This window comes from Lipotes vexillifer, unplaced genomic scaffold (genome assembly GCF_000442215.2).
Source record: "Lipotes vexillifer unplaced genomic scaffold, Lipotes_vexillifer_v1.1 scaffold283, whole genome shotgun sequence".
NCBI lineage: Eukaryota > Metazoa > Chordata > Mammalia > Artiodactyla > Lipotidae > Lipotes > Lipotes vexillifer.
This window is the reverse complement of record NW_006789004.1, coordinates 1,968,123-1,994,430: the sequence shown is the minus strand read 5'-3', so window position 1 is coordinate 1,994,430 and position 26,308 is coordinate 1,968,123. Positions and strand designations below refer to the sequence as shown.

Sequence of the window (26,308 nt, the reverse complement as noted above, 5' to 3'; positions counted from 1 at the left end):
TACAATGACTGCATTCCTATAAAGAATGAACAAAGGGGACAATATTTAGATGTAAAAAAAAATCATTTGAAAATGAAAATCCATGTTTAAATAGATTTGTTCAGCAGTGCTTTTTTAGTTATATAAAGTCAGCAGACAAATCCAGCAGTGAAAAGCCAATAATATGTATTTTAGAGTATGATGTTTTGGTATTTCAGGACCTAATCTAAAGTACCAGTATAAAGGATTTTTTTTTGGAAATGGAAAATTTAAGATAACCTGTCATGAAAGTCAAAGTGACATGTACCTATTCAGAAATGTAAAAGAATGGAGAGGCGATTAATATTCATTGAGCATTTACTATGTGCCAGACTCTTAGCAGCAACTATTTCATTTAGTTTTCGAAATAACCCACTGAGGTACATTTTATTATTCCTATTTATTTGGTGGAAGAAAATGAAGCCCTGAAAAGCTAGAAAAACTTGCCCGGGGTCACCTATCTGGTAAGTTAGATTTGTCTTTGACATCAAATACAAGACTTCCCAATTCTAAGGGCTGCACAGGGACAGCAAAAGAGCATGGCTTTTGCCTGCAGAAGGCAGGTGTCAAGTAGGCTTGGAAAAGAATTCCAGTTGCTGTCACTGCAGGGGTGTGTCTTAACCCCTGTTTGAGGAATGTGACTTTACATGTTCCCACTGACCACGTGGGGCTATTATGAGATGAAAGTGAGAACAAAGAATGGAAGTCACTGTAAAGTTTTCTACTTGGTCTGAGTGCCACTGAACTCCAGGTAGTTATTCTGAGGAATCTGAAAGTGCCAAGGTCAACAGTGTAGGAAGACACAATCAGTTACATGACTTGGCAGGCAGTATGTATATCTTTGTGTGAATGAATAGGCGGGGGGTGAGTAGGATTTGCTGAGAATTAGCAAGAGCTGAAAATACACAGGGTAAGACCAGCTCTGCACACCTGCCTCTTCACCTAACCGAATACTCACTCTGCAAACAGTCCGCGTTCAGGAGGTCCTGACACTTTTCGTGGCACTTCACTCCACACTCTGAACACTTCATGCCTTGCCGGGCAATGCCCCACAGGAGCCCTTCACACTCGTAACAGTAGGTAGGTGTCGTAGCCGTCCAGACCTCAAAGTTGTGTGGGGTGGTGGAGGACATGGGGTAGATCAGCGCCTGCAAAGTCTTCCTGAAGACATGTATTTTCTGTGAAGATGAGACAAGTAACCAACACGAGCCACATCAGTGGATCTGGAGAATTTCATCACAAAACAAACCATTTTATCACTTTTGCCTGAAAACGCTATTTTGAGGGGACCCCTTGATTATTGATTTAAGTGAGGGCAGTCATCAAAATAACTCTGCACACTTATTCTTTGTTCAGTGTTCTAGGGCCCAATTCAGTTCTTTGAACACAAAGAACTCCCTAATCTTCATATTGGACTGGGCTCCCTGCTGTGTAAGCTTCTTTCATGGAAGCACAAAGCTCTTGTTACTTGATAATGACTATGTCCCTCTATCCTGTGAACTCCATGAGAGCAAGGATGATGAGCATACTGCTCACTGCTGGATCAATCCTCAGAGCCTAACCTAGTCTTTGGCTTGAGATAGGTGTTCAGGAAACATCAATTCAAAAAAAAAAAAAAAAAAAAAAAAAAAAAAAAAAAAAAAAAAAAAAAAAAAAAAAAAAGGAATTTATATTACTATCCTTGGTGTAAATTGGTTCTTCTGGTTCTTGGTAAAATTATGAAGTAATGGAAAATATTCTCAATGCTGATTTTAACCCTCTAGAAACACTCCCACCCCTCTTTTATATTCTACCCAGGCCTCATCTCCCTGATTCTATACCCTCACTAACACTACACCCCTCCCCAGTCCCAAAGTACATTTCTATAGATCTTTCCACAGGGAACTGCTTTCATCACCTATTCCTTAGGAAGGAGCTCATCAACGAATTGATAAGAAAGCCCTAGTAGCAGATAAAGCCCTAGTAGCATGGCACTCTCCCATGGTGCTTTATATTTTAAAGGGAGATAATTTTTAATAGCCCATGGAAGCTGTTGGTAGAGTGAGCACTGAATGAGGAGCCAGGAGGCCTGAGCCAGGAGGCCTGAGTTCACGAGCACAGGCCCCATCGTGTGACATATGAAATGGGCTTCAGAAGGCAGGAGCTCTCTTCCCTATTTCTCTAGTGCCTAAACCATGTCTATCATTGTTCCTGGGCCTAGTAAAGGTACAACACATTTTTTGTGTGTGAAATTAATGAATGTCTGTTACTTAAGAGTCTTGTGATCTAGGAAGAGACTTAAACTCTCTAATCCTCACTTTCCTGTACTACCTATCTACCGTATTATGTTGAAGATCAAACTGTGAGATGGTAACAAATATAGTCCATAGACTTCAAACACTAAGAAAATACTAAGTATGGGCTTTCCCTGGTGGTGCAGTGGTTGAGAGTCCGCCTGCGATGCAGGGGACACGGGTTCGTGCCCCGGTCCGGGAAGATCCCACATGCTGCGGAGTGGCTGGGCCCATGAGCCATGGCCGCTGAGCCTGCGCGTCCGGAGCCTGTGCTCCGCGACGGGAGAGGCCACAACAGTGAGAGGCCCGCGTATCGCAAAAAAAAAACAAAAACAAAAACAAAAAAAACTAAGTATTAGTGTTGATAGTGGAGACTTGTTTGGATGTGTCTGTCCATTTGATTGTCATATCCCACTATACAGCTGATGTCCTGGTAGAAAGACTAGCACTCTCTGAAGTTACAATTACAAATAACTTCCCACAACTACCTGATGCATAATGAATGGTTATTTACATAAATCCTGTAGGAGTCTAGCTGATAAGCAATACTAAAAAGGAAGCACTTGTATTTTGCATTAATCATCCTTAAATCTCATTTCAGAATGTCTTCCCACAGTGTTGAAATGGCTAACTTGTCATTATTTTTCAAATCCATAGTACGGTAACAGCATATTTCCCTTCATTAATATATTCCCCTCATTATGTATTTTCCCAGAATATGTTTGTTAATGGTGGAAGGAGGTTCCCTACCAGGGAGTTAAGCATTACTAAAAAATTTTTCTAGCTTTTGAACAGCAAGATCCAGCCTTGCTACTCCATGAAGGGCTGGTCAAAGCTCTTTATATTTCAAGTGAGTCTACAGAGCAACGGTATGTTCAAAATATGGGAAGTTCTCAAGTAGAAGAGCCCTGTGTTAGGGTTTGTATAGACAAAACGAGTGGATCCATCACTTTTCAATAAAGATAGTCTGAGCCAATAAATCACTTGGCTCCATTCCCTAATGAAGATGCCTTGTCTTGAAAAGAACTGTTAAGAGTTCTTTCAGAATTAGAAGTATGTATTATGCATCTTTGCTCCCCATTTACTGCCTAGCAGAGTGATATTCAGTATCATCAAAGTGACTTGAATGATTCTTGGCATAACAGATTTACAATCAGCTCTCCATAGACAGTTTCACGTTCTAGCTGAGCTGAGGGGCTGGAGGACCGTGTAATGTGTACATGTGGTGGTGTGTGTGTGTGTGTTTGTGTAATATAAAATTTTTGGTTGAGCCAAAAAAATAAGAATGGAATTTAGGTATATTTGCGGTTGCATAATTTGTTGTCTTAGTAGGGGAAAACAACAATTCTAACTCACTGGAACACTGGGTGGGAATAGAACAGTCTGCTACTGAACGCAAGTGAGAAATAAATATTAATTTAGAAAGCAGAGCTGGGCAAGGGGTTGATTTTAAACATGAATTTATCTGTATAATTTAAATTTGATGATGAACACACTTTAATTCCCTATGTCCATTTTCATTTTATTGAATTCAAGTGACATATAGTCAGTGCTCTAAATCCTTAGGCTAGAGTAGGAGTAATAAATATAAGGACCACTTCCTAAAAAATTAAATAGGCTGAAGGAGGGCTTCCCTGATGGCGCAGTGGTTGAGAGTCCGCCTGCCGATGCAGGGGACATGGGTTCGTGCCCCGGTCCGGGAAGATCCCACATGCTGCAGAGCGGCTGGGCCTGTGAGCCATGGCCGCTGAGCCTGCGCGTCCGGAGCCTGTGCTCCGCAACAGGAGAGGCCACAACAGTGAGAGGCCCGCGTACCGCAAAATAAAAACAAAAACAAAAACAATAAATAGGCTGAAGGAAAGCAAGTGAAAGACACCTGAGAAGGTTTCATTGAAATGTTTGGTTTGGTTTGGTTAAAGAGGGATGGTCCATTTCATGAAAAGAGGAAGTGAAGCTAATTTCAAAAAGAAAAGACATGGAAAATTTACTAGACAGCACATTGAAAAACAATTGAATGGGGCATTAGAATAAACCATAACATGTGAAAGCTGTAGAAGCTGGAGAAAAACACTAGGTAATTCACTACAGGGTACATATCCCAAGTCTCAAAAAAATGATAATGAGTTTTTTCATTCTTGAGTTTTGGGGATATAGGCACGTGTTTACCAAAGCTGAAAAGTACTCTAAAATAAATGGCTAAAGAGAAATCAAGGAAACACTCCCATTTACCACTGCAACAAAAAGAATAAAATACCTAGGAATAAAGCTACCTAAGGAGACAAAAGACCTGTATGCAGAAAACTATAAGACATTGATGAAAGAAATTAAAGATGATACAAACAGATGAAGAGATATACCGTGTTCTTGGAATGGAAGAAACAACATTGTGAAAATGACTATACTACCCAAAGCAATCTACAGAGTCAATGCAATCCTTATCAAACTACCAATGGCATTTTTCACAGAACTAGAACAAAAATTTCACAATTTGTATGGAAACACAAAAGCCCCAAACAGCCAAAGCAATCTTGACAAAGAAAAACGGAGCTGGAGGAATCAGGTTCCCAGACTTCAGACTATACTACAAAGCTACAGTAATCAAGACAATATGGTACTGGCACAAAAACAGAAATATAAATCAATGGAACAGGATAGAAAGCCCAGAGATAAACCCACACACATATGGTCACCTTATTTTTGGTAAAGGAGGCAAGAATATACAATGTAGAAAAGACAGCCTTTTCAATAAGTGGTGCTGGGAAAACTGGACAGCTACATGTAAAAGAACGAAATTAGAACACTCCCTAACACCATACACAAAAATCAACTCAAAATGGATTAAAGACCTAAATAAAAGACCAGATACTTTCAAACTCTTAGAGGAAAACAGAGGCAGAATACTCTATGACATAAATCACAGCAAGATCCCTTTTGACCCACCTCTTAGAGTATCGGAAATAAAAACAAAAATAAACAAACGGGACCTAATGAAACTTAAAAGCTTTTCCACAGCAAAGGAAACCATAAACAAGATGAAAAGACACCCTAAGCATGGAAGAAAATATTTGCAAATGAAGCAACTGACAAAGGATTAATCTCCAAAATATACAAGCAGCTCATGCAGCTCAATATCAAAAAAACAAACAACCCAATCCAAAAATGGACCTAAATAGACAGAAGACCTAAATAGACATTTCTCCAAAGAAGATATACAGATTGCCAACAAACACATGAAAGGATGTTCAGCATCAATAATCATTAGAGAAATGCATATCAAAACCACAATGAGGTATCACCTCACACCAGTCAGAATGGCCATCATCAAAAAATCTACAAACAATAAATGCTGGAGAGGCTGTGGAGAAAAGGGAAACTTTTTGCACTGTTGGTGGGAATGTAAATTGATACAGCCACTATGGGGAACAGTATGGAGGTTCCTTAAAAAACTAAAAATAGAACTACCATATGACCCAGCAATCCCAGTACGGGGCATATACCCTGAGAAAACCATAATTCAAAAAGATTCATGTACCACAATGTTCATTGCAGATCTATTTACATCAGCTAGGACATGGAAGCAACCTAAGTGTCCATCGACAGATGAATGCATAAAGAAGATGTGGCACATATATACAATGGAATATTACTAAGCCATAAAAGGAAACGAAATTGAGTCATTTGTAGTGAGGTAGATGGACCTCGAGTCTGTCATGCAGAGTGAAGTAAGTCAGAAAGAGAAAAACAAATACTGTATGCTAATACATATGTATGGAATCTAAAAAAAAAAAAAAGGTTCTGAAAAACCTAGGGGCAGGACAGGAATAAAGACGCAGATGTAGAAAATGGACATGAGGACATGGGGAGGGGGAAGGGTAAGCTGGGACAAAGTGAGAGAGTGGCATGGACATATATACACTACCAAATGTAAAACAGATAGCTAGTGGGAAGCAGCCACATAGCACAGGGAGATCAGCTCGGTGCTTTGTGACCACCTAGAGGGGTGGGAAAGGGAGGGTGGGAGGGAGACGCAAGAGGGAGGAGATATGCAGGTATATGTATATGTATAGTTGATTCAGTTTGTTATAAAGCAGAAACTAACACACTATTGTACAACAATTATACCCCAATAAAGATGTTTAAAAAGTAAATAAAATAAAATAAATGGCTTATGAAAACATTTCTTATTCCAACAAAGCCTAAGATGGAATGATGGTTACTTTAGAAACTGAGGAAATGAACGGCTAAGGAAAGCATGAAAAATACATCTGATAAGAAGGGACTCATGTCTCGGGGGAATACTGCATACTGGGGGAAAGAGTGTATTTTTAGCAGCAAAATAAGACCGGATCAAACAAGATTGTAAGGACACAGAGCGTGGAGTTTTTGTGAAATAAGGCAAAAGATAGGATGCCCGGGCACTGAATAAAAACAAAGCAGAAGAAAACAGGCGGAAACAGTCAAGTTAGCCATGGACGATGGGAAATGGAAGCCTGTAACTGACCTTTAAGGGTTGGATTAAAGGGAAGAGAAAATATATATACACACATACTTTCATACATACACACATGTACTTAGAGTAGGTAGAAAGATAATAGGGTGTAGCTAATAGGATCCGAGCTGATGTGAAAGGATGGGAACTGATTATGTTATCAAGAGAGGGTCTCTGGCCTAGGTAAACAAGGAACTAGACATATGGAGAAGGTGGACTGAAGAACAAGCAGAGCTCAGTTACTGCAATTAGGACTGAAGGACAGAGTGGATTCAGCAATTTGGGAGACTTCCTGCTAATCTATTTTAAGTGTTTCTGAACTTCAAATCTTCTACAACAAACATATATTATTTGCTAAAATGTATGTATGTTCTGATAATAATAAAATGTATGCTCACTGAAAGAGTAATTTATAAACCCAAACAAGCATTAAAATAAAAAATAATTTAATTTTTCAAAGTTAGGTATGGTTTGATCCATGTTCTTCCAGTAATTTTTCTATTTATAGCCACGATATCAGGCTTTTGCAATGAAGTAAAGAACAATAAACATTGTTTTTATATTACTAGTGTGATTCCAGAAAGTAAGGCAATTTTTATCGTTTCAACACTGCTTTAATCTGTAGAAATGATTACTCTGCTTTCACTCAGGTAAGACTTGGTAGCCAAGTACAACCTTTGGACTACAAAGAGGAGGATGCTCATATTTTAGATACAGATTTTGTTAAAAATTTCTGCTCTGAGAAACTGGAATTTAAAGTGAGTTGCCCTAATATATCACTTTCTGAACAATTAGGACAGGGAATGAATTGCCTTTTCTACTGATAACTACGTGGGGAAATTAAAATGAGTCCGAGAAATAAAGCAATCAAGTCTCCTGCAGGGAACAATTACCAGTGTTTTTGGACCACCAAAATTCCAATCTACAAACTGTCAACACTTATAACAGGAACAAAGCTTGACTGTCTCCATTGCCACATACCTTTTCTCCTTTTCCCTCTCCTATGTTAACCAGCAACTTAACTAATGAAGCTCTATTTTTCTCTGCATCCTGTGGGCGTCCCTCATAGAACTATGTAAACCATCTCTTTCCTATACTTGAAAACAATCACATTTAGATAATTCCAGGAAAAAAGTATGCTTCTTGTTTTCAAGCATATTTCACATACTTGATGCATGATTTTAGAAATCTACTTACTGTCCTCTAAGTATCATTTTGCTATTTCTGGACAAAAGCATCAGAAAGATTTGCAGAGCAAAGATTAGGTGCAATGTGACCTTTGAAATTGGTTATAAGCATGAGGACAGAACAATGGTAGAATAAGTTCCTAAGTATAAAAACAGACATAATTTCATGACTGATTTACTCATTAGACTAATCATTACATAAGACTGACTGTAGAAGCTAAAATTACTTGGGTAAAATTTTTTGTGGCAGAAAGTGCTAACAGAGACTAAAAGTTATGTGCCTATACATGGAAGACTGTAAGTAATCTGTTTTTACTTATATTGTTTTTTTTTTTTTTTTTTTTTTTTTTGCGATATGTGGGCCTCTCACTGTCGTGGCCCCTCCCGTTGCCGGACGCGCAAGCTCAGCGGCCACGGCTCACAGGCCCAGCCGCTACGCGGCTCACGGGCCCAGCCGCTACGCGGCACGCGGGATCCCCCCAGACCGGGGCACGAACCCGTATCCCCTGCATCGGCAGGCGGACTCTCAACCACTGCGCCACCAGGGAGGCCCACTTATATTGTTTTATAACAGGTATTAATTACCAGTGACCTAAGTGACTTATGGACTGAGTCCAAATAAAGAGGGTAGAACAGTGATAAAATAGATGGCTCAATAATCTAAGGAGAGGACAATATAGTATATACACTCTGAAGTACAATATGGTTCCATGCCAATACATGACATGGAACTTGATCTGATAACAAATTAGGGTAAATTTGTCATGTACTATATAAGTATCACTTTTTCTCCAATTCAAACTTGCAATGAAAAAATATATATATACAAATAAAGAAGGTGGTATGAGATGAGTAACTTATTAAATATAAGCGGCCAAAAATAATTTGAATTTCTCCACTGGGAGAAACTTTAGGCATTTTAATCTGGAAAGTCTAATTCTTACCAGTTGGGGCAGAGACTGAATTCTTATAAATCTTCTGACAGAGGCCATGAAAGAACAGGAAGAAGGGTTAGGATATTATAAAAGGAAGAGAGGGAAAGGGGTGACCCTCCCTCTTAAAGGGAACCCATTCTATTGTTCTGTTGCAAAACCAAGAAAGTCAATCGTGTAGCTATGTAAAGCTGTGTAGTGAAAGTAGACAATCATAAAAATAATAACTAATATTTATGCATCCAAAATGGCTGAAGTGCTGTCTATTTGTTATCTCATTTGATTCCCCTCCAAATCCTCTAGAAATATTAGTATATTCACTTTGTTTATTGGAAAACTGATCTGGTAACCTGGCAAATGAAGTTGATATAGCCCACTAGGTAAGTGTTGGAAAAAAACATTTTACTATGTGGAAGGGCTGCAAAGAAAGATTCCCCAGGCACCTAAATACATAAATAAATAAATGGGACTTAATGACAGATTTAAAAATGCAGATTCTGTGGGAACCTAAGAGGTATGCCTGGGATCCAGTTAAACTCCATGGGCTTGGATCTTTGGGTTTTCAGACCATTTTCAGATAGTACATTTAGACTTGCCTTCTACCTAATGTGGGCATCGAGGGTAGTAATCAGAGATTAAGCATTTTCAGATCTTTATATATTTTTTCAGGACAGAATTATTGATCAACTTTAAAATTTGAAAAGTATTTTAATTAAACATTTAAAAATAAGAGAACTAAGCTCAAATTTATTATAATAAATGTAAACTGAATCCAACCATAAAAAGACAAATTCTGAGATTGAATTTTAAAACTAAGCTGTTTTTATGAGAAATGCATAAAACACATTAAGATTTAAAGAAAGGGCCAGAAAAGGTCCTATCAAGGAAGATATTAACCTAATTACTTCGGTGAGCTGTATTAATATCACATAGAATATGTTTAAGGAAAAAACATTCAAGAAATTAACAGGATTGCTACCAGAAGTTGTAACAAACAATTTATCAGGGATATATAGAAGTCCCAAAATTTATGTACTGAACAGAAAACGCTCATATGGGCTATCTACAGTGCTGATCATGTACTAAGCCATAAAGCAATCTTCAATTAAATACTAAAGACTGAAAATACAGTCCACGTCCTCTGAACATGATGCAGTAACAAAAATAAAACCCTTATCTTTGGAAGATTAATGAATATACTTTCTAAATAACTGATGAGTCAAAATATTAATCACTGACAATTTATGAAACAATTCTATCTCAACAACAATAAAAGCACTATATATCAAAACTTGTATGATGCAGCTAAAGTGTGCTGAGAGGAAAATGAATAGCTTAAAATGCATTTGGTAGAAAAGACAAAAAGAAAATTAGGTTACGCAAGTGTGATAAAAATATAAACAGAAGCAACAAAATGATAGACACGAAATCTTTGAAGTTTAGAAGGAGAAAGAAAATGAAGAAGGAATACACAAGGGATGGAAATATTCTCTTTTTAAAGCTGAATGATGGATATACGGTGTTTGTACCGTTATTTACTCCATTTATGTTGTAGATATTATTTTGTGTGTATGCACTCGTTAATAGCAACAATAAAAATTAACAAACTACATATTCAATTTAAGTTAGAAAAATAGCTTCAGGGAAAATATAAAAAGTAGAAGATGAATAAGAGCAGAAATAAATATAAAACAAAGAAACAAAATATGGAGTCAACAAAACAAATGCCAGAGAATCTCTTGCAGTACTGTGTCTATAAAAGAGAGAAAAAAATACAAATAAATAATAAGATGAAAACAGCACAATCGTTTATAAATGATTTAATTATATGAACAATTTGCCAGTATTAAGTTTGCAAATGTAGAAAAAAGGATAACTTTCTGGAAAAAATATAAATGATTAAAATTGACTCAAGAACAAATGTTTAAATAACATGGATAGAATTGTTATACTACATAAATTGACTTAGTAGTCATATAACCACCCTAAAAAATCAAAAACAAAAACAAAAAAAATGTACAAGACGGTTTTAGAGGCAAGTTTTGTCAGTCTTTCGAGGTTAGCAACACTTACTTTATGCAGATCACCCCAGAGAAGTGGAAAAGGAAAGCTTCCCTACTTATTTTATAAAATTCGTGTATTCTTGATGCCACAAGTATTCAAAGACATGGTAAACCATAGGCCATTTTACTAATGAATATAGGTGCAAAAATCTTACATAATTAGCAAACATATGAGAAAATTGAGGCCAAGAAAATTTCAGTAACTTGCGTAAGTTCCCTCAGCTAGTAAATGGTGGACTTGGACCAACATTTTTCTCAAGCCAAGGACCATGATTTCCTTCTCTTGAAGAAGCAAAGAAGCAGCCCCAATAGCAATACTACTTGTAAACAAGAGATAACCTGTATATTTGGTGTCATTGCTGATGACTCCCCCGTCAGTACTCCCTGCAATCTGCCCCTCAGTTGCAAAGGTGACAAGGAGGCACTGGGCTTAGCAGGTACTCTGGATACTTCATCCTAAGCCCCTGTTCCACTGCCCTGACTGCCACTGCTGTGCCTGGCAAGACATTTCTTTAATTCTCTCTCATTGTGAGATAAGTATTATTACATTAATTTAACGATGAGATAAACAAGTCTCAGGGAGACAAAGCATATTGATAAGAAATGAGTTCTCAAAGGTAATAAAAGGTGGAGCTGAGATTCAAATTCAGGCCATATCACTTCAATACTTGTTCACGTGGTATGAAAGGATTCCTGTTCCTGAGCGGGAGTCCAGAATCCCTGGGTGAACTGAGCCTGCAGCTTCCAGATTGAACCCCAGGCACCAGACAGGTGTTCTGACCTGCTTCCTCCTTCCATGTTTCTTTCTAGGTCATGCTAGGAATAGGACCCAGGTCTGATATCCTGTTTATCCCCACACCTAGTTCTTGCCAGTCCCTTTTCTTTGGCCTGAATCCTGTTACTGGAAGAAGGACCTCTATCCTCCTAGACAAATCAACCCTTTATGAGAATTGACACTCCCTATAAGCCTGCCCTTAGGCCAGCCTCCTAAACATGGACATCAACCCAGATAGAACAAAGTGTTCTAGAATCTCTTTTAGCCTTGGTGATTTGGATTCCTCACTCTACCTGAGTTTCTCATAACCATCCTCTAAGCCTGTCTTAGTCTAAATACCCCTGCCTACTAAAAGCTTCCATTATGAACTATAGCGACAGTGGGTACAGAACATAGTATCTCAGCTCCTCTCTCACTATAAGCATCATTACAGCAGGGATTTTTAAATGAGTTGTTCTCTGCCTTATTTCCAAAATCTGAAACAATGCCTGAAACACAGAAGACAGTCAATTAATATTCGTGGAAATAGTGAATGGATTTACTTTGACTGTGCTACTCTTGGCTCTAAACCTAGGAAACTATCACTGAGAAAGCAAGCACAAAGCTGAGCAGTGTAGTGCCAGGCAGATTACTGTTGTGGTATATGGATACTAGACTGTTATCCTGTCTGGTATTATTAAACCAGATGGGAATATTTCAAAGCTGTAGTACTTAAGGGCTGATTAGACGGAGATTCCCAATCAGTCCCAGTAGCTCCTTGTGGTGACTGGGAATTGGTGATGGATGGGGCGCCTGGCAATACTTTGCCCACTGCCAACAGTGTGTCAGTGGAGGTGGTGCTGGCTGACCCACTGTCATCTTGCACCAGACTTTATAGCCCTTTCCTTCCTTGGAAGAGATGACTGAGCTTTTTACCGCACATCTCTTTAATTCAAATAGAAGGGCTACCATTTTCCACATGGCCAAGCCTTTTTTCTTCATGTAAAGGCAGAGATTTCATGTTTCACAATGAGGGTGCCTGGGACTCACAAACTGGGAAGTGGAAAGTATTTGCTCCAGCATTTATGTTAGTTGCCCATGTAATGACTTAATGTGACAGCTTGTCAAGAGTGACATTTAATATGCCTGTTGTACAGAAGTCATATTTCATTTGCTTTTTGAGACATGGGCCCCAGGGATACGTGCTCTATGAGTTTTAGAGGGAGCTGATGATGGACTCTGTTCATCCACTCAACACCCACACAGAAACATCTTCTACATAGGTCTTCTGAAACTAAAGAAGCAAAATGATATGTTTAAGTAAAGGAACAGTAGATCAATAGCTAATTTAACTATGAAGTGAGGGTGTGGTCTCTGTCAGAGCCTCAGAAAATGTAGTCGCATTCCTCTAATTTCTGTCGCTTTCCTCTTCACTTTTCATAGGAATAAGTATTTGTGCGTTAAACCACATAGCAAACTTTAAAATACAAGAAAGGAACAGTCTAGGAGTCTATCAATAAAAACCTTCCATCTTGATTATTTCCTTGATTATTTCCTCAAAAGCAAAAGACTGGATACTTTGAGATTCAGCAAGCAATATGAGGCTTTCTCATATACCAGAGAATGTTTACTTTCTCTCGTATCCAAACTATAGTGAAAATATTACATGGCATCATAAACCCAGTAGATAAGAATAAGCCCCTGGGAAAGCAGCCATATTTTAAAAATCCTATGGCACAATAAAAAATATTCTGAACTTGCTGTAGCACCCAGATATTCAAAGGGACATGTACTATGTACTTAAGGGCTGATTGGGCTGGGGAGGGCGGCTTGCTGACAGACACCTAGGAAAGGTTGGCTTTGGGTGGAAAATGACAATGACAGGAAGAAGAGAATGAAAAATATAAATATAAATAATGGTGTTTAAATGGCAAGTGTATAGAAATTTAAAACAAGTAGTAATACTGGCCACATTTTTATTCTCTAAGAATGACAGTCTCTAAACTTGGGGGAGGTAGAGTACATAGTTGTAATAAAGGAGGACACAGATAAATTGTCTTGGATAAAAGCCCCAGCAGAGGGACTTTCCTGGTGGTCCATTGATAAAGAATCTGCCTTGCAATGCAGGGAACACGGGTTCGATCCCTGCTCAGGGAACTAAGATCCCACGTGCCGCAGGACAACTAAGCCCGTGTGCCAGAACTACAGAACCCACACGCTCTGGACACTGTGTGCCACAACTAGAGAGAAGCCCATGCACCACATCGAAAGATCCTGGGTGCCTCAACGAAGATCCCAAGTGCCGCAACTAAGACCCGACGCAGCCATAAAAATTAATTATTTATTTTTTAAAAAGCCCCAGCAGAGTGGCTATGCAGGATGCAGTTACCATGGCACAACACCCACTGCTCATTGGAATCACCTGGAAGTTTAAACAAAACCAAACAAAACAAACCTCTGCTACCCAGGCTATACTTGAAGCCAAATCAGAATCATGGGAGTGAGACTCAGATGTAAGTATGTTTTAAAGCTCCCCCAGGTGATTCTAATGAACCAAATTCAAGAATCCCTGACCTACTTGTACCTTCTAATCATGCTGGTTCTTTTATTCAACAAGAATTGACAAAGCATCCATCTTATGTCAGACAGTGTACTAAGCAATAGGGATGAAAATATTTAACAAGAACAACAAACAAGGTATAGTGCTACCTTCATGGAGTCTAAAAGGAAAGGCTTATGCAAAATAATCAAACTGTAGTAACAAAAATAATAAGAATACCAGCTTGTATTTATTGTTTACTGTACCCTAGGCTGTGTAAGCGTGTTAAATATTCATCCACTCCCTTAATCTTCTGTATTATTATCACCTCACTTTACACATGAAAGAACTCAGGCTCAGAGAAGTTACATAACTTAACAGACATAACAATGCTAATTTAGTGGCACAGATGGGACTCACCCCAAGCAGCCTTCACTCTTAACCATGCTATACCATACTATACTATGGAGGTCATGATTAAATGCTAGAAAAGCCCAGTGGAAGAAACTAATAATTGAGCCAGAAGGGGAGGAGGGTGTTTGCGAAAGCCTCCAAGAGGAAGCAAAACGTGAACTATGTAAAAACTTAGCAGGATTTTTTAGGTGGACAGTGACAAACTGTGTTAGGATGAAATCGCATTTGTAAAGATGGGAAGGTGCATGCATATTTGAGCAGAACAGGATAATTTGTACAATCGTGCAGCTGAGGCCCTGAGAAACTTTGTTTAGGATCAGACTTTCCCCATGTTCCCAATGATTCCTGGAACTTTGGAATGAACATAACAAACAAGCAGCCCAGGCAGAATGCTTTTCTCCAGACCATGATCAACGCATAGTTAGTAACTGACTCTGCACCTACCAATTCCTCATTATTTAGAGATGTCCTAATCACCATAGCCAGGGAGAGTCCAGATTTCCGGGCAGCCAGGGTCTTAAAAAAAAAAACAAAAAAACACAGAATTATGAGGTGACTGCTATGTACCTATTACTCAGCAGAAGGTGAAAATGTAAAAGTACAGACTATCACTATTCACACTTTAGTCAATAGGGACCTACCATTTTCAGTAGTCAGCCAGTTCATCCAGAATGTGGAATCATAGGACATTAAAGCTGAAAAAAATCCCTTTAGATCATCAAACCTAGGCTCTACATTTTACAGATGATAAAACTGAGGCCCAGCAAGGCAGGCTTGCATCCCAAGGTTTCTAGGCTAGCAAGAGGCTTCTAAGACATTGTTTTTCCCCAAGACAATCATAATTACATTCCTTCATAAAACATAACCATTGGTACAGAGCCAGCTGATCTGTCTGATAGCCCTGAATCACGACTGGTACTAGATGATTCTTGAGTTGTCCATAGTTCCCTGAAATATGCTTCCATATCTGGCCAGAATATTTTCTTCCAAGGGTCCATTTTACCAACTGAGAATCATCATTAGACTTGTTTGCTTCACTCAATGTTGGTAACTTAGGTGATCTTAAATAAGAGTCACATGCCTTTAGTTTCCCCTGTAAAATAGAACCATTATGCTACTCCCACCTGAAACATATACAATATAATATACTCGATGGTGCTATAGAGAACTCTGGAAATCAGGAGTTCTATATGGGAATATTAAATCTTCTCTCCCATTAGGAACAAAGGGAAATCATAGTGGAATAAGAGATCTGGTCAGAAATATATCTCCTTGGAGCTACAAAGCCATTGTGCCCAGTTAGGTTCAGTACAGTCCTAAGTGAGCAGGTGACTCACTCCTCACTTGTAAACTCCTACCATCTCCACTCCTACCACGTAAACTTATACAGGACTTACCTCCAAAGATGATCTTCCATCTCAGACAACTACTGTCCCTAAAATTATGTTTTTATTTTATTTCAGCCTGTATTTGTACCTGTTGTTTATGTAAATTGGTCTGTCTTTCAGAATTGAACTAGATGTTAAATCTTGGAGAACCCAAACTTCTTATTCTAATATGTCTCTTTTTATTTCCCCATCTTGCTCTCTTTGATCCCATGAATAGGAGCAATGTACATTTGACAAGACTGCCAAGTATTAATTAAATAAAATGAAAGTCACTTACCATGGCCTGAAGTGTCCAAGTGACAAAGAAAACAAAATATAAATAATTAGACATATGACAGGTGAGAAAAGAGTGTAATAATGTTAAATAAGCCTAACACTTAAAAATAATGTCACACTATAATGGCAGGAATCTGAGCTAATTGTATAGACATATCATGCTTTCCAGCATAAGATTTTTCCAGTCAAGATTTTGCCTTTCCTAATTTAAAACTAAAGTGATGACCTTCAGATGAAGGTTTTCATAGCAAAATTGAAAATTATTGGTATCAAGAAATTGTGCAAGTTGTTGCTAAAAGGAAAACTTCAGTTTCTCTGAGGGAAAATATATTTTCATATAATAAACTATTAAGAATAAGCCTCCAGAAAAACATGAAAACATTGTGAATGATAGAAAACATTTCTTTTTCATGTTGATGGGCTATTTGTTTTTAGAATTTAATACAGACTATTATCAATTCTTTGCATCTCTAAGCAGTCCCCAGCATATTTCCTTATAGGAGAGTTTGTCATTCAGAGTTATGTTCAGGGCTAATAAAGGTTTTAATGACTTGGAAGCCATGGTTTTCTTTGGAGAGTGGAACAGCTTATTAATTTGGCTAGACTTGATCTTAATATATGAGAATAAGGAACTGATTAATATTATCTGCATGCTTCATAAAGCATAAAGTTTACTGGGTTAAGATGAAGACTGTCAAATCTAGCCTTCAACTGCAAAGTAAACTTGTGGTCACCAAAGCCCAGTTGCAGCAGCCCACTTTGCATGCTGTGTGACTTCTTTCTGCTCAATTATAGGGCCATTTTAACTCAATTTGTAATTTCAACTAATATTAAAAGCTGTCAAAAGGTTAGAGTTATTTCCTCCATCTAATAGATTTTAAAGAAATAATAAATATAACACTTGCTACCATCCAGCTTCTTCTGTGTTTTATTCTATGAAATATTTACAGGCTAGGCATTTAATGAGAAGGACAATTGGACATTTAATAAAGATAAAGACAACGTATGCAGTCAAAATGAATTAAACAGGAGTGACTCACCACATCTCGTACAATAGGCAGAGTTTTTTTCCTTCGGAGATCTGGCATACTGTCAATACCATAAAGTCCCCACCCGGCTCTGAAAGAGGGGAAAAAGGAATGATTTTCATGGTTAACTGACTCTTTATAAGAAAAATTCCACTCTTTGTAGTAAAAAGGCTGTGAAAAAAAGGTTAAAGGATTATCATGCTGGTTCAGACAGCAGCAACAATCCAAGACTCAAGGACCTTGCCCAAAAAGGACACTACCACACATAGGGATCTCTTGCCTTCTTGGATAGTTCCATACTTTGAAACTTTATAGATGGCCTGATTTGACACATTGTTTTACTGTACCACAGAGAGGACAATTGAAATTGTTAGGTATATGGAACTTTGCACCTCGAGGAAGAAACAGAACCAAACCAGTTTTGCTGAAAGTTTGGTCTGTCTACAATGGTTAAAAAAAAAAAATTACTTTTATTGTAAAAATACTATGCTTTGGGTATACTGCATCTTCACAGATTGAACTCCAAAGTGGCATCTCAAGGATTTATAGACACATCTAAAATATTAGTGATTATTCCAATACCAGAATTTCTACTTATCTGAATTATCTAAAGATAAACGCACAAGATTATAATAATTTGTTATAAAAGGATGTTCACTGCAACTTTTTTTTTTGTAGTAACAACAAAAGCTAGGTAACCTAAATATTCAACAACAGTATACTGATTCAATGAATTACAGTATATTATACAATGGGAAGGATACAATCGTTAAAGTGAATAAGGTAAATATATATGTGTATATATGAAAAAATACTTATAGTATGTTCAGAAAGCAAGTTTGCATATTATTATGTTTCGTATGGTCCCACATTTGTATGTGCATTTATATATACACAGAACACAGAAAATTTCTAGAAATATATTCGCCAAATTGGTAAACTGTAGTTACCTCTGTGGAGTGAGAGAAACTGGGTGATAGAAAAAGAGAAGACTCTCCCTATGTTATAAATCTGTTAATGTCCAATGTTTTTATAATAAGCATGTGCCGTCTTTGCAATTTAAACTAATTTTAAAATTATTAATGCTTATTAAAATAAGTTTAATAGATTGAATTTGATTTTTTTTTTTTTTGCGGTACGCGGGCCTCTCACTGCTGTGGCCTCTCCCGTTGCGGAGCACAGGCTCCGGACGCGCAGGCTCAGCAGCCATGGCTCACGGGCCTAGCCACTCCGTGGCATGTGGGATCTTCCCGGACAGAGGCACGAACCCGTGTCCCCTGCATGGGCAGGCGGACTCTCAACCACTGCACCACCAGGGAAGCCCTGAATTTGATTTTTTATTGCATTAAAGCTAGTCTTTTTATACAACCAAAAAGGTGCTAACGTCATTGCTGACAGCTACTCCTTCCACTCACTTGAACTGCAAAACCCCTGCTAACCTCTAGCTGAGAGTCAGCTTTTGCACCAGAAACACCACAATTCATACTCCTGGGTTTAGGTGGGCAGCTCTGTCACTGGAATAGGCTACAACAGCCAAAAATAGGTTATCAGCATTTTACTGTCCAGTTTTCATTGACACAGAGATTGTTTCTTCATTTCTGCTGCTTAATTTAACAAAGGGAAACCTTTGTCTTATTGGATCTCTCTTAGTAGCCACAGTCTTAATTCAAATACTTTCAGTTGTACTAATTTGGTGATCTTGGACAAATTACAAAAATGCATCATACAACTCATACAAAATATTAATAAAAGCAAAATATTAATAAAGATAATATGGTAATAAATAGTAATAATGCCATAAACTACATGTCTGAAAATGAGGACCAAATGCAGTAATAAATGTGAAATATTAAAACCACTGCACATGGGTAAGAAGGATGTCAGTGACGAACAGAATATACTTAAAGTCACACACCTGAACGAAAAGTTACCTGTAGATCATAGGACAAGAGTAATTGTGGGGCAGAGATCAAGGAAGAGGAAAGAAAGAAGAGGGGGAAGGAATAGAAGATGGGAGGGGAGACAGTGTGTGGTAGGGGAAGATGACATTTAAGTAGTCCACCACTGAACCTGTGAAAAAGGAGTTAATACAGCTTCCATCGTTTTCTAGAATAATGCCAATTGACACTCTGTAGGTTAAGGGCTGTGATAGTCACGGTGACAGAGATCAAGAACTGCAATCACAAAAGAATCATTGGCAGCATCTTCTTAAGAACTGCAAGAAACTGCAGAGTATAGAAGGAGGAAAGGGCAGTGAATATTTTTTTTTTCTTTGCAACACTCATCTTCAGAAAGACTACTGCTCTCTCAGTGTGACGTCTTGCTTCCCTCCTATCCTATTTCCGTGTTCTTGCCTTCTCCCTGCCTTGACCCTCCCACATCCCAAACATCAAATATGTGGGAAAAGGATTATGTGAGCGGGTTCCTAAAAGGATTTTTCCAGTTTCATTTGCTCCAGTCTAAGGCTCTGATTCCAAACAGTTTCTACTTTCTTTCCTCTGTGAACAGAATAATAATGGCATAAAATGTACATCAATAAATGTCTTTCCACCACACTACATAGCAATCATACTAACTGCCTCCAAATGTTTTGAAATGTTTTGAAGTTACTTTAATAACTTTGTAAAGAAACATATTCAATTGTGATAATGGTTGAGAAAATTATTTATAAACTGCCAAGTGCTATATAAATGAGTTATGTGTTTTCTTCCTATCAATAACAAATTATTTTCTTTATGTTTTCCTTCTTGTGGAACTTAAATTCCCAAGCCAGCCTAGAATTTTGAGCAACCTCATATTTTCACAAATTCAGGAATCAATTACACATATGTATGTTCTTGAACCTCACACTTCACCCTTATGCTTCTGTCATCAGAGCAGAGATATCCAAGAACTCAGGCCAAACTTGAACCCAAGTTAGAAGACATGGATCCAAAATTCATCTCTGTCCCCTCTGAGTTTGTCATTTACTTTCATTAAAGCTATATTTTTAAATTGCAATGCAATAAAAATGTTCTCTTAACCTTCACAGATAGTCCCCCAAATGTTCTTTATCAGGTTGTGTTTCCTTATAATTTTACATTTTCATCATTACTATAAGAAGTTTGTATTAATGTATACTTTAATAAGCTTATCCATCAAGTAATAATAAAACTTTTATTTCAAACCTGAATCTTAAAAAAAAAAAAAAAAAAAAAAACCTGCCCTAATAGCCTCACTTCATGAATAGAGAAGTGCTTGGTGAATACTGTGAAGCTCTACACAAATATCTTTGTAATATTTACTGAGAGACTTCCTAACCAGGAGAGATCTGGGAGCGATTAGATAACAGAAAAATGGTGACGCCTGGAAAGAACAGTAGGTAATTAAATGATTGCCTTACAGGCAAGAGGTCAAGTTCATGGATATCCGTTCAAGAAATGAGCTAGGCTTGATGATCTGGAGGTCACAGGGAGTCATCAACACAGGCAACAGCAGACAAGTAATTCTGAAGGGAAGTCTAATTCTAGGGAAGAAGCTGTTTGATTTCAATCCTTTCTGGTATAGCTGATTGGATTAAGCCATCTTTAACTGTAGCAAGCAAACTAGCTAATTCTAGCTAATATTTATGTGGCGCTTACCAGGAGCCAGAGAGAATGCTATCCATCATAGCCAGTCTTTACAAGCATTACCTCATTTTATTCTCAAAAAATCCAATAAGGTATAACTACAATTATTTCTCTCATTTGAGAGGAAATGGAAGCATAGAATAGTTCAGAATCATCCCAAAGGTCATTATCTAAGTCAGAGTTAGCACTGCCAGGATTTGTCTTACCACACTCTACTGCTTATATGATTACATTATTCCACATTTACGACAATAATATGAGTTGAGGTTTCCCATTAATCCCATTTTACCTTTAATAAACCTTAAACTGAGCAATTTCCCCAGGCCTAGAAATATCTGGCAGAGCTTGATTTCCATTGCAGGAGTGTCTTGCCTCAAACCTCATGTTCTTAATAATTAATATATATATATATTTTTGGTAGGAGGAAATCAGAGGCCTGTCCTAGTAAAGGTGCTGCTAGTATTTGAATTTTTAAAAATGTATTTTAAGGGTATTATCTTCGAATTAGAAACACTGTGTTACTGTGCAAGATAGTCCCAATCCTTTCCAAGCGGTTCCTCTCCAGCTATTCAAGTGTTCTCCCAAGGAAAAAGGAGACCTTTAGACTACAGGCATTACAAATGAGATAAAAGTATCAGGAGATCTACAGAAATATCTGGAACATCAATGATCCCATATAATTGACAATGGATATAATTTTGAGATGTGTTCTAATCCAACATTTGTTCTATTAAAAAGTCTTCATATTTTTCATGGTTTTATTCCTTAGTTCTTTGCACAATTATACTAACAGAAGTTTACTGAGTTTAATAACATCTGAGTATAAAAGTATATGGCTATATACCTTGACTTGGGTTAATTATCTTGTTACAGAAAAAAACACATATTGTCTAAAAGATATATACAGTATTCTGTAATTTTTAAGAAATCTGATACACAGGTAGAAGAGGTCAAGCTGATTTTTACTAAGTACATAGTAATTAGTTTTAATCCAAAATTGATCTGATAACATACGGAGTCTCTACGGATTGAAAAAGAACTCTGAGAAGGCACCAGGAGAGTACTGCATGAAAACAATTAAGCAGGTTTCCTGAAAGTAGTACTTTCTGATTATGGGACAAAGATGTGCTACTTCCACATGTGGATGCTTGATGCTTAACTGGTAATATTCAGAGACTTGCTGATTTCCATTAGAAATCAGAAAATTGGTAGACTCTGTTTATATCCAAAGGAGTTGGTAAATTAATTGAAGACTACAGGCCTGAAAAAACAAATTATAGTGCTTCTGTTTATTTCTATGTTTCCAAGGCATTTATTGGGCAGGGCTATATAATTAATCTTTTTTAGCATTATGGAATATTAAGGCAATGTAAAGGTTAACAATAAATCATATTAACTCCCTCTCCTCTAATACAGCTGTACTCTCAGCCTTTTAAAAACAACTCTTTGTATTTATTTCATTACTTAATGATGATAAATATACAATGATCTATATTGCTTTTTGCTTAACATGAGCTATTTTACATACATTTTAACACATTTTTCTTGATGATCATTATATACTTTAATTATTCCCCTGCAGCATATTAGAATATGTTATATCCTAATATTTTCTTTTCATTTTTTTTTTCACCTTCTGGAAAACACTTCCATTACTGTCAACACTGAATGAGTTATTTATGTTTGTGTAATTGATAACTCGTTCCTCACAGCCAATTAATCACCAATTCCTAATGATTTTTTTGATTCTTTATCTCATCAAAACTAAGGCACCATCTATCATAAGATAAAGCATTATTTTATATATCATTGTGAAAAAGTCAAATTAATCTCTGACACCATGCTTTCTTAGCAATTAGAATTTAAATTTCATACTAATTGAAACGGCACTCTTTAAGTGACTTTGTCTATGGCATAGATTTCTGTCATATGTCATGCACGTTGTTCTACATATGAAAAGGAAAATATAAGCAAAACAAATTGTTATTCCTTAAACTTCTCATTCAAAATTCAATCTTTCAGAATTACTCTGCAACCCAGAATTGTCACTGTCTGGGACTTTTTCCAAATTACTGTCTTTTAAGCCATCAAGATCAACAGTGATCGGGCATTATGGAAAACAGTGCTCCATTACTGTCTCTTGTATTCCCAGAAGCAGATCTGCTGCAGATTTTGGTGATGGCGGGCTCTCAACCTTACCCAAAGCATCAAAAGAGACAAACGAAACTCTGATCCTTCCTCCAATCATCACTGCTTTTCTAAACTGAAGTATTAAGAGATTGCAATTGTCCAGCCATACCACTAGCAATAACAATAAAATGATTACACTTTCCCAGGGCACTTTTAACTAAGTTTACAAGCGTGCAGGCTTGTAAACTCTTGCAACTGCTGCTTGGCTACTAATGTTTTTAAGACACCATCAGTTATTAAGATGCATCTCCATTTGTTATAAAGTATAAAAATGTGCATTGTAGAATTGATAAAACAATTCAGCTGTCTCCCTCTTGAACTCTCACATTGACAGTGCCCTAGTCTAGGCTTTCCTATCTTAACTAATCTCTTAGAATTTTTGCCAGCCCATTTTTTACATTGCCAACAGAGTGATTTTTCTAGAACATAAATTTGAAGATGTCTTTTTTTAACACTCAGTATGCCTTACGCCTACAAGCGCCTACAAAGAACAAACCCCTTTACATCCCAGTAAGGTATGATGTCTCCTCCAGTCTCATCTCTTTCAACTTCTCCCTATACTTCCTAGTTCCAGTCATCCTGAACTCCTTGTAGATCCTCAGAAGCATCACACTGTTCCCTACTTGTCTGTTTTTACTCTGCTATTTCCTCTGTGGATACTGGCCTCCTTGCTGAGTGGCATAAGCTAACACCTACTGACCTCTCAAATGAAACTTGAACATAATGCTCATCAGTCCATAAGGTAGATCTAAGTACATCCTCCCCATCTCAACCAACTCTACTTGACTGTGACCTCAACACCAGGATGCTCAGTGGAAGGGGCTGGGGAGTGAGGGGAGGAAGAAGCGGGAGGATCATGCCTCCCGCTTTTCAGTCGGGCTTCTCAGCAGCTGTGGGTTAAAATTAAATATTTGTTACTGAGAGAAGGATATCCTACTTTTTGGTTGAACTGGGGCAGAAAAACATTGGAGAACAGTTCTTCTAAGTCTTCTGCCATAACCCCTGTAAAACGGCATTCTGTTTGTTTACATGGAAGTCCCTGCTAGAATATAGGTTTCCAAAAAATGAGAAATAAATCTTACTCCTCTTTACTCCCTTAGAGCCAACCCCTGCATGTAGCAGGGAAGACTGAAACATGGAAGGTCAACTGACTAGGCCTTGACACTGGAGAGATGAGACATTAAGCAAGCTATGGTTTTTATTATCTCTGCTTCATTATCTCTGAAATAACACCTAAAAAGAACAAGACAGAAGCCAGAGGACCAGGGAGAAAGGTAAGGACCACACACTGAAGTGGGGTAGCAGGGAAGGACTTAGTCATTGGAAGAACATAAAAGCCTAGTTACTCCACCAGGAAATATTTTTTAACCTCTATGAACCTTGATTATCTCATATGGAAAATGCAAAATTTACCTTCACAGTGGTACTGTGGGGAGCACTGATTGAGAAGACCTGTGTAAGTAGATTATGCATTATTGGTAGCAATTATTTCATTATAGACTTGTGTAAACAGGAACGTTATTGAAGTTGATGCAATGTTTGCTGGCCCACTGCTGCCCTACGGCTAGTCACATTCCTCCAACTAAGGAATAGATTAGTAACAGTCTCTGGCAGACATGCACTTGTGGGTAGCTATCTACTTAAATAATTAAAGAAACAGAAGGGCAGAAAGACAAATTTGCGATTGCATTCCATGCGGTATTCTGAGCGTTATTAACTTCCTCTTCTGACTCAGCTTTGGTCTAGACTTCTTTCCTCTGCGGTCTCGTTTTGGTTAGTGCCTCAGCCCTGATGAGCATGCATCGTGGCTGAGCTTATTCCTTGCCTAACCCTCATCTACAATCCTGGTCCCAGTTTTTTAACTTTATGTTGAACAAAGGTCTCACAGATGCTCCAACCAAGTCCATTTTTTCTGTTACCTCTAATCTTGAAAAACACTGCTTTTATCCTCTCAAATAATTGTCTAAGCCCTGACTTAAAACAGAAATAAAATTCAAAGCATAAAGCTTCTCCCTAGTACTAATCATGCCAGACTCCTCTATCTTCTCTTCATTACTTTCTGGGTTCTCTGAACTGTGGCCATAAAGTAGGATATTTGTCTTTATTGAAAATCACATCTAGTCCTCTAAACTACCACTGATGATCTCTGTGGAGGGAACTACATTAGAGACCAACATGATGTCTCTCAGTAAAAGTGGCACAGCCATATTTCCTTTTGCCTTGGAGTGATCACTAGTTGCTTGGTGGAGAGTGGGATGAGCCAGTCCTATGTATCTACCGGTTCCACGTTCCTAGGTTCAGTCAACTGCAGATTGAAAACATTTGGAAAAAAATAATCCAGAAAGTTCCCAAATGCAAAAATTGAATTTTCTCTCTGCTGGCCACTATTTGCATAGCATTTACAACTATCTAAATAGCATTTACATTCTACTTGCTATTGTAAGTAATCTAGAGGTGATTAAAAGTATACAGGAGGATGTACATAGTTTATACACAAATACTACGCCATTTCATATGAGGAACTTAGGCATCTTCAAATTTTGGTAACTGTGAGAGCCCTGGAACCAATCTCCCACAGACAGCAAGGGGTGAGTGTAATCGGCTTGAGTTTAGAGGCCATGGTTGTATAAAAAATATAGCAAATTATGTGCAGTGGGACAATGCTGTTCCCATCTGCGAGGCCAAAGGGAAATGAAACTTTGTCAGGTACAGCATATTCTTATCTAACAACTCTTGCTCATTCTGGGCAAACATCAATAACTGGCATGAACTGGCATGTTGAATTGCCATCATTTTTTTTTTAACATCTTTATTGGAGTATAATTGTTTTACAATGTCATGTTAGTTTCTGCTGTATAACAAGGTAAATCAGCTATACATATATCCTCATATCTCCTCCCTCTTGTGTCTCCCTCCCTCCCACCCTCCCTATCCCACCCCTCTAGGTGGTCACAAAGTACTGAGCTGATCTCCCTGTGCTATGCAGCTGCTTCCCACTAGCTATTTTACTTTTGGTAGCATATGTATGTCAATGCCACTCTCACGTCATCCCAGTTTACCCTTCCCCCCACCCCGTGTCCTCAAGTCCATTCTCTACTTCTGTGTCTTTATTCCTGTCCTGCCCCTAGGTTCTTCAGAACCATTTTTTT

The 26,308-nt window shown here is 37.8% G+C and overlaps 1 protein-coding gene across 1 annotated transcript in view; it reads right to left on the bottom strand.

Annotated features, from left to right (window-relative positions):
- The window catches only part of UNC13C (unc-13 homolog C), a gene marked incomplete at its 3' end in the record, with an annotated part of 264,465 nt that overhangs the window by 48,009 nt on the left and 190,148 nt on the right, over positions 1 to 26,308 (bottom strand). Inside the window, exons 4-7 of the mRNA XM_007461915.1 lie at positions 17,374 to 17,452; positions 16,335 to 16,340; positions 15,114 to 15,185; positions 977 to 1,196 (exon numbers count right to left, since the gene is read on the bottom strand). Of these exons, the coding sequence (XP_007461977.1) occupies positions 977 to 1,196; positions 15,114 to 15,185; positions 16,335 to 16,340; positions 17,374 to 17,452 (377 nt within the window). The remainder of the gene's footprint in view (positions 1 to 976; positions 1,197 to 15,113; positions 15,186 to 16,334; positions 16,341 to 17,373; positions 17,453 to 26,308) is intronic.